Source organism: Nematolebias whitei, chromosome 5 (genome assembly GCF_014905685.2).
Source record: "Nematolebias whitei isolate Nwh7 chromosome 5, NemWhi1, whole genome shotgun sequence".
Taxonomy (NCBI): domain Eukaryota; kingdom Metazoa; phylum Chordata; class Actinopteri; order Cyprinodontiformes; family Rivulidae; genus Nematolebias; species Nematolebias whitei.
This window is the reverse complement of record NC_056502.1, coordinates 32,034,108-32,043,747: the sequence shown is the minus strand read 5'-3', so window position 1 is coordinate 32,043,747 and position 9,640 is coordinate 32,034,108. Positions and strand designations below refer to the sequence as shown.

The 9,640-nt window shown below is 42.9% G+C and overlaps 1 protein-coding gene across 1 annotated transcript; it reads left to right on the top strand.

The window, feature by feature from the left end:
- Nucleotides 1–284: 284 nt before the first annotated feature.
- si:ch1073-398f15.1 (cardiomyopathy-associated protein 5) lies at nucleotides 285–7,894 on the top strand. Its single transcript, XM_037677285.1, has 3 exons — nucleotides 285–338; nucleotides 658–860; nucleotides 5,626–7,894. Exons 2-3 carry the CDS (start codon nucleotides 748–750, stop codon nucleotides 7,892–7,894), a joined length of 2,382 nt encoding a protein of 793 aa, XP_037533213.1. The 5' UTR covers nucleotides 285–338; nucleotides 658–747.
- The last annotated feature ends 1,746 nt before the right edge of the window (nucleotides 7,895–9,640 follow it).

The following is a 9,640-nucleotide window of genomic DNA, read 5'->3' as shown; positions in this document are numbered from 1 at the left end:
AAAAGACCCCCAACAAATCCACCAAGAGACCCTCAACAAATCCACCAAGAGACCCTCAATAAATCCACCAAGAGACCCTCAAAAAATCCACCAAGAGACCCTCAACAAATCCATCAAGAGACCCTCAGCAAATCCATCAAGAGACCCTCAACAAATCCACTAACAGACCCTCAACAAATCCACTAAAAGACCCCCAACAAATCCATCAAGAGACCCTCAACAAATCCATCAAGAGACCCTCAGCAAATCCATCAAGAGACCCTCAACAAATCCACTAACAGACCCCCAACAAATCCACCAAGAGACCCTCAACAAATCCACCAAGAGACCCTCAACAAATCCACTAAAAAAAACCAACAAATCCATAAAGAGACCCTCAACAAATCCACCAAGAGACCCTCAACAAATCCACTAAAAAAAAACAACAAATCCATAAAGAAACCCTCAACAAATCCATCAAGAGACCCTCAACAAATCCATCAAGAGACCCTCAGCAAATCCATCAAGAGACCCTCAGCAAATCCACCAAGAGACCCTCAACAAATCCACTAACAGACCCCCAACAAATCCACCAAGAGACCCTCAACAAATCCACTAAAAAAAAACAACAAATCCATAAAGAGACCCTCAACAAATCCACCAAGAGACCCTTAACAAATCCACCAAGAGACCCTCAACAAATCCACCAACAGACCCCCAACAAATCCACCAAGAGACCCTCAACAAATCCATCAAGAGACCCCAACGATGGAGGAGTCCACACGCTCAGACTTGGACATCGAGATGATGATGTTGACCCTGGACGATGTTGTGGGTCAGAACCCTGACCCCAGTGATGAGGTGGAGAACCTTCAGAACAGGTAGACTTCTCAGGTTTACTGTACTGTGGAGAAAATGAGACCGCTAGAAACATGGCTGCTAAAATGTGACCTGGTGGAGCAGTGGTTAGTGCTGTTGCTTCATAGCAAGGATTGCCTCCTGACCATACATCCTGTTGTGTCTGACCATTTTTTAATTACTTTTGAATTTACATCAAATGACTACACAGTGGGCAGCACGGTGGCGCAACTGGTAGAGCTGCTGCCTCTCAGCAAGCAGGTCCTTGGTTCAAACCCAGGTCCAGGGGCCTTCTGGGTGGAGTTTGCATGTTCTCTCCGTGCATGCGTGGGTTTTCTCCGGGTACTCCGGTTTCCTCCCACAGACCCAAAACATGCATGTTAGGCTAATTGGTAACTCTAAATTGTCCCTAGGTGTGAGTGAGAGAGTGAATGGTTGTTTGTCTCGTTTGTCTCTATGTGGCCCTGTGATGGACTGGAGACCTGTCCAGGGGGTACCCCGCCCCTCGCACAGTGATTGCTGGACATGGGCACCAGTGACCCCCGTGGCCCAAAATGGAATAAGCAGGTAAAGATAATGGATGGATGGATGGATGACTACACAGTCACTGAGAGTAAATTTCATCTTAGTAGGTGTTTATCAGAAAACGCTGTAACCAAATTTAAAGATTCTCTTCCATCGCTTTCCTTTGTCTTGCAGAGTAATTCATAGGGAGAAGTAACTTAGATCATCTAGTTGATAATTTTACAACTACTTTGCAAACTTCACTCGATGAAGCTGCTCCGCTGAAAAAGAAAAATCAATTAGAGGAATTAGCTCCTTGGTCCAATTTTGAGTTGTGTACTTTAAAACTGACATCTAGAAAGCTAGAAGGAAAATGGCGCTCTACTAATGTACTAACTAGCCCGAGGTTCCTTTTCAGTACCATAGCTAGTCTAATGAAAAATCCCCTCTCTGTTGATTCATGTATTCCTATAACTATAAGCAGTGATGACTTCATGAGATTCTTTATAAATAAAGTTGTTTCAATTAGAAAGAAAATTCAAACCAACATTCCTACTATCACCTCTGGTTCTGTGTCAGATGAGTCAACTTTAAAATTTCACTAGAGCCTGATTTATGTTTGGACAGTTTTTGTCCTGTTGAGTTCTCTGAATTGTCAAAAATAATAACCTCATCCAAACCATCCAAATGTCTGCTAGATCCCATCCCAACCAGACTGTTTAAAGAGGTATTTCCTTTAATTTAATTAATTAATTAATTAATTATCACGTCTTGGATCTGCTTAATTTGTCTTTAATAAATGGTTACATATCACAGAGCTTTAAGATTGCTGTAATGAAACCTTTACTTAAGAAACATAATCTTGACTCAGAAATCCTAGCCAACTATAGATCTATATCTAATCTAACTTTCATCTAAAAAATTCTAAAGAAAATAGTTGCAGGTCAGTTGTGTGAACATCTACAAATAAATAATCTGTTTGAAGAGTTTCAGTCAGGGTTTAGAGCTCATCATAGCACAGAAACAGCACTAGTAAAAGTAACTCATGATATTCTCATGGTCTCAGACAATGGACTTGTGTCTCTACTGGTCCTGTTAGACCTCAGTGCTGCATTTGATACAGTTGATCATAATATTTTACTACAGAGGCTTGAATATGATGATATTGGGATTACAGGAACAGCTCTAAAATGGTTTAAATCATATCTATCTGATAGATTCCAGTTTGTAAATGTAAATAATGAATCTTCTTCATACACCAAAGTTAGTCATGGAGTTCCTCAAGGTTCAGTGCTTGGACCAATACTCTTTACTTTATACATGCTTCCATTAGGTAAAATTATTAAACAACATGAGATAAATGTTCATTGTTATGCTGATGATACACAATTATATTTGTTCATTAAACCCAATGAATCCAATCAGCTACTTAGTCTACAAGCATGTCTTAAAGAAATAAAAACCTGGATGACCCTTAATTTTCTCCTGTTGAACAGACAAGACTGAGGTTTTGGTTTTTGGACCTGAGCACCTTAGGAATGAATGTTTCAGTCTCTCTCCCTCCTTAGATGCATTAATCTGTCCTCCAGCTCTAATGTTAAAAATCTTGGTGTTATTTTTGATCAGGACATGTCTTTTATCCCCCACATTAAAAACGTTACTAGAACCTCCTTCTTCCACCTGCGTAATATCACTAACATTAGAAACATCTGATCTAAAGATGATGCAGAAAAACTGGTCCATGCATTTGTCACGTCTAGACTGGACTATTGCAATGGTTTATTATCTGGGTGTCCAGATACTTCTTTAAAACGTCTTCAGTTGATCCAAAATGCTGCTGCCAGAGTCTTAACTAGAGTTACTGGGAGAGATCATATTTCTCCAAATTTAGTTTCTCTCCATTGGCTCCCTGTCAAATCCAGAACAGAATTCAAAATCTTACTTCTAACCTACAAAGCTCTCAACAACCTAGCTCCATCTTATATTACAGATCTTATTGTTCCATATTTTCCAAACAGAGCACTTCGCTCTCAGACTGCAGGTTTACTTGTGGTTCCTAGAGTTTACAAAAACAGAATGGGAGGCAGATCTTTCAGTTATCAGGCTCCTCTCTTGTGGAACCAACTTCCAATCTCTGTCCATGAGGCTGACACATTATCCAGTTTTAAAACTAGGCTTAAAACTTTCCTTTTTGCTAAATCCTATAGTTAGGGTCGGCTTGGGTTTCCTGAGCGGTCCCTTAGTTATACTACTATAGGCTTACACTGCTGGAGGACAAACTGACCACAATTTTCACTCTGCTGCTGTCTTTACTTACTCTGCTTAACCTGTTTTGTATTTGTAATTATTTTTTCTATCCTTAACATGTGATTCTTGACCTGCCATTGTGTATTTGTTCCTACCAAACCCAGCCAGTCGAAGCAGATGGCCGCTTGTCTTGAGCCTGGTTCTGCTAGGTTTCTTCCTCATGAGAGAGTTTTTCCTTTACACTGTCTGTAACGAACCCCCTAAGGTTTGGACCAAAATCACCACACAAAGTAAAAAAAAATATATATATTTATTTTCTAGGTGGAATATTGCAGATTGGGCTGGTTCTGGTACTGGTTCTGGTTCCAGATCAGGGACAAGTCTATGAGACAGAGATTGGTTAGGGGTCATGCAGGAGACTGTGGGGAGCAGAAAAGTCAAATAAGGAGGACCACTAACTGTCTCAGATGATTTTGGGGGTTCTGGAGGCTGGAGTTGTTCCAACTGATCCGGACCGCTGCTGGAGGAGCTGAGTCCGGTGAGGGACTGCAGCTGGCTGCAGCGACAGGCAGGTGATGAGTCCATCATGCGCAGAGTCATGGTCCAATGAGCCAGGGTCCAAAACCAAAGGGCAGATGACTGAAGGGACCGAAGGAGCAGACCAAGAAGCGTAGTCGTACAGGCGAAGGTCAGATCTGAAGACAGAAGGCTTAACTATCCAAGGGGTAGAGCGAGAGAAGAAGTCCAGTTGAGTCGTGGGTCCAGGAGCCAGGAGGTCGAACTGAGAGGTAAGGACAGAAACCAGGAGCGGGACAGGAACGAGGAGAACAGGTAAACTATGACAGGGGAACACTATGGCTGGGGGGAACAAAACAGGATCAAGAACGCGAGGTGTCTATTTGCAGAAAACTGTTTTCAACTACTGGGCACCGAAGAAGAGAAAGAGTGAAGCTTATATAGGGTGAGAGTGACAGATGCAGCCAGTTGAGCTCTAATCAGTTGCTGCTGGCTGCCATGAAGACAAAGCTAAACAAACAGTGATGACGCCCTATACCAGCATGCAGCGAAGACAACCTAAAACGCACATGAATAAATATACACTACAGGAGCGGACACAATAAATGAAACCAACAGGATAGATCTACTGAAAATATAATCTAAGGGGCGTGATTAGTGACACTGTCGCCTTCATGCTTGTTCAAGATGAGAGTTCTGTGATGGAGTTAAACTCAAGGCTGTCTGCTCCTTAGATAAATAATGTTAAATTATTATTTTATATATGGATGTTTCTGTTCAGTGTCCTGAGACGACTTCTGTTGTGACTTGGAGCTACATAAATAAATTGAATTGAATTGACCTTTCTGGATGGAGTTTGCATGTTCTCTCCGTACACGCGTGGGTTTTCTCCAGGTACTCCATTTTCTCCCACAGACCAAAAACATGCATGTTAGACTGACTGGTAACTCTAAATTGTCCCTAGGTGAGAGAGAGAGTGAATGGTTGTCTCGTTTGTCTCTACGCGTCCCTGTGATGGACTGGAGACCAGTCCAGTGATGGCTGGACTTGTGCACCAGTGACCCCCGTGACTTGAAAAGGAAGCAGATAAAGCTAATGGATGGATGGATGGAAGATGGATGGATGGATGGATGGATAGATGATTGGTGGATGGATGGATTATTTATTATAAGATCAGCTGGTTCTGATTCATAAATCTGAATTTTTCAGTTTCAATGAATTGTGTCAATGTTTCTCTTGTCTGTGGTGGCTGTCTGGTGTTGGACTCCAGAAGGTAATCAGTTGTGCAATGATTGACCGATCTGAGACTTTCTGTAAAATCTGTATGGTGGTTTATAAGATATTCTTCTAACATTACAGACACAAACAAAACATTGGGCGTGTTTTTGCGGTAGTGGTGGTGGATTATTAAATAGTAAAAATGTGCAGCGGGACAATCCTTTTGGTATTAAAATATCTTGTGTAAAACTCCAGAATGTGTTCAGCTTCACTTCTAATAAAAGTTATTTCTGTTTTGTTCAGTTATCGAGAGGCTGTCAATGATGACAGCATCCAGCCCAAGATGCAGTGTCTGATGATGGACTCCTCGTTCTCCATGGTAACAATGCAAGGGGAGGACAGTGGGATTGCCTGGGAGACGACCCCAGGGGGCTGCTGCATGTCGTGGCTTTCTGAGGCTACAGATGTCTCTCCAGTTCCGATACAAGTCACAACATCTGGGTCTCGATCAGCAGGAAAGATTATATTTGTCCTGGACGATGAGATGCTTTCAAAACAAAGAAAAACTAAAGAAAAGGAGAGCAGTCAGAAGAGCAAAGCAGAAAAACAACTAGTCTTTCTTGCGGAGAGCTCTGAGAACTTCTCAGGCCGGCCAGAGTTAGTGGAAGTCTCTAAACCAAATGTCAAGTTTGAAGGAGAAGAAGACAGAGAGGGAGCAACTTGTCCTCTGGCAGACAACGAGCAGTGCTTGTTCAGCATAGTGTCTGAAGGCTCTGAAATCCTTAATATTGTTGTTCCCCCTAAACTAGCCACCGTGGACGAAGAGGAGAGCAAAGAAATGGTCGACAACCTTTCATATCTGGAGGACAGTCTTGCATTGAAAGCCAACGAGGAGACCCAAGACAACGAGATGCTGATTCCAACAGATTCTGAAGTGAAGGCAAATGACCAGTTCAAGCCTCCACATTGTGCATGTCTAGGTGCAATGGATCCACCGGGGGCTCCAGTGGCCAGACCTACAGGCAGAGGAGCTGTTAGGAATATGGACTACTTTGAGGCCTTCTCTCTGATAGATGCCCAGGCTCCAGGAAGTCCTGCTGTCATTGCAAACCATCAGGAGCACCAAGAGGCAGAGGCTACCACAAAAAAACAGAACACAGAGAGTTCAGAGCAGTCTGAAAACTATACCATCACTAAAAGTGTGGATAACGATAAGTTAGACACTGTCAGTTTGGAGGAACTCACCAGTGAGCTTCTAGATGAAGTCTTCTACGGTGGTACAGATAGTTACCCTGTAAAAAGTCTGGATGATGAAGTTGGAGGAGCAGAGGGTGCAAAATATAGGCTTCCTTCCAAATCAAGTGGTTCAACTTTGTTTAGTAGCCAGGAAGACATCCTTACTCCAGTCTTTCTTCCTGAAGGACCTCCAAAAATTATAGACCCAGTTTTGCTGGAAGAACCAAAAGCCATGGCCTTTCTCTACACTGACTTGTACGAAGAGGCGCTGGGCACCCGGAGAAAAGACGAGGACACTGAAAGCATGACCTCTGAGAAGTCTTTCCACAGCAGGCACTCTGATCGAGAGGCCCAAGGATATTTAGAGAAATATGCCCTCATAGATGAGACTCCTGCTGAGGAGGTGAAACAGCCAGGAAAAGACCGTTTCCCAGAGGAAGATGAGCGAATCCTTCCCCAAGACTTGCTTGACTTTGAAGAGTCACTGCTCGAGTCTGAAAAAGAGCTGCGAGTGTCAGAAGAAGTCACAGATTTCTTCAGGTCCAGTGCCAGTTCTTCTCCCTGTGAGTTAGACCCTTTCCCTCGATCTCTAGAAGATGATGACAAACAAACGATGAAAGAAACGACGACACAAAAACGAGTCTCTGTGGCTGCAGCTAAAGTAACAGAACCTCCCGTGGATCTGATGGACCCAGCAAGTTCTGAGTTGACCTCAGCAGAACCAGACTGGGACTGGTTAGAGTCCCATGATGATCTGATCACAGATCTTCATTCTGGAGGTCAGGATGAAAGTCGAGTCAGCAAAGATGAGGAGGTGCTGAAACAAGACTCAGACACCAACAGACCAGCTGCACCTCCTGGGGGGAAGGCAGCCTCCTCGACCAAAGGATGCTTGGATCTAACACCTCTGACTCCAGCTGATGGGACTCCACAGGACAAAGAAGAGGGTGGAGGGAAGGAGCACAGGGTGGAGGAGAAAGAGACAGCATCACCAGTGGAGACCGCAGACGAGGGAGATGGTGATGAGGAGGAAAACATGCAGAACATCTCTGAAGCTGCACAGATGGAGATCACCCTGGCTGAACTAACAGGAGGCTCCTCCAAAAGAAAACGTGTAAAAGACGACCATGAAACTTCTGTCCAGGATGTAGGACCAGCTGAGGAGGAGGGAGCAGGAAGAGATGAAAATGAAGGAGCTCCAGAACAAACAGAGCTTGAGGAGACAGATGTTCAGGCAGATGTTGAAACAGAGACAACTCCAGAGAGACGAGAAGACTCTTCAACCATCCCATCAGCCAAAGCAGCTACAAACAAACGGCAGTGCGCCATACTTTAATTTATCTACAGTATTTTCAACAACTTTAAAACATATCCACACATTCAACCGAGTGCCGTTCTGACAGCGAGATATATTTAATTTGTATTCATCAGGGATGCACCGATCCACTTTTTTTAAACTTCCGATCCGATATCGATACCTAAGTCTGAATATCGGCTGATACGGACCCAGTTCCAATATCATGATCATCACTGATTTTATATGAGGCTGTAATAATCTCCTCTCAAGTACAGTTTGTACAAATATATGCATGCATGTCCAAAAAGGCAACTTGAGGTAAGTTTTATTAATGTTGGATAAGTTTTAAAGTTAGAATTAAATTCTGCGAACACAAAACATGTTTCTTTTTATTCCTAGCTTTAAAGTGGATATTAAAGTGAGTAATTTAAGTGATTGTTTAAAGTTGTTTTATATTTTATTTTTTAAATGAGGGGCAGATCTAAGATTTTTCTTCTTTCTGCACTCTTTCATTCAATGTTTTCTTTTTGATGATTTTGTTTTGTTTCTTTTAACTGAATGAATAAATTAATTAAATAAAATAAATAAATAAAAAAGACTATAAACACCTGCTTAGTTCATGACATAAACCAACACAGACATGTTCCTGTTTTTAGTATTTTACATCACTTTATAATGTAGCTGTTTATGTTTATTTATTTTTTAATAAATATAATTTTCTTTTATTTTTCACATCACATGTTTTTTATGATTGTCTACTGTTGTACTGATAAATATCTCCTGGAGGGTAAACTATATCTTGACTGCAAGTATCAAACTGTGAAATCCTTTGTTTTCTACAACTGATAGTGGTCGGTCATTAATGATGAAGTTTATCAACTTCTCTGTAAACATTAGAGCTCCGTGGTTTCAGCGACGTCTTCTTCTTGTTCAGTCCGAAGCAGGCAGTCTGATCTGGGTCAGCCCCGCTCAGTCTGTCCCTCCTCAGAGACGAGCAGACTGAGCGGGGCAGAGTGGACGCTGCTGGCCGGGGTCGAGTCGCCTCTTTTGGGTTGAGCAAAGAGCAGCGCCCCCTGAAGCCCCGGAGCTCGAATGTCCAACATAAAACTAACTTTACCGTGGTTTAATGTGGCGCTGTGGCTCTGCAGACAGTGCACGTTGCTGTCTTGTCTTGTGGTGTTTAGTGTAAAATACTTCCACACAGCGACATGTTTAGATGAGAGATGCATCCCTCCCTGGCCCAGCAAGGGAGACAAGAACCCCCCCATGTCACAACCTGTGGGTCAGGCCTCAGCAGAAGGTCCACGTCCTGCACCTGGAGGAGGACGTCCACTTCCTCCAAGTGGGCGACAGGAAACCAATATGTAGGCTACATGTATGAAATCATCTGTTTTATTCTTTGAGGGCGGGGCCAGGTGCACGTGCCACCTTTGTTGAGATGTCGTCCTGGGCATATCACCCTGATCAGAAACCTGATGCACTGATGGTGCCGTTGTGTAACCTAATGCACCCCCATAGCATCAGAGAGACTGCATGTTAAACTGTATGCTGATGACAGGTCAATGGTCCCTCTCCTCTTTAGTTTGAAACACAAGACATCTGTGATTTCCTACAATAATTCAGAGTTTTGATTCATCTGACGAACAAACATTTCGTCACTTTGCCTCCGTTTAATTTATTTGAGCTTCATCTTTCCATCATGGAGCTTTAAAGTCATCATTGGTGGTCAGCACACTGAGCTGTGTTTGCAGACAATGATTTGTGGATGTTTTCTTGAGTCCACAC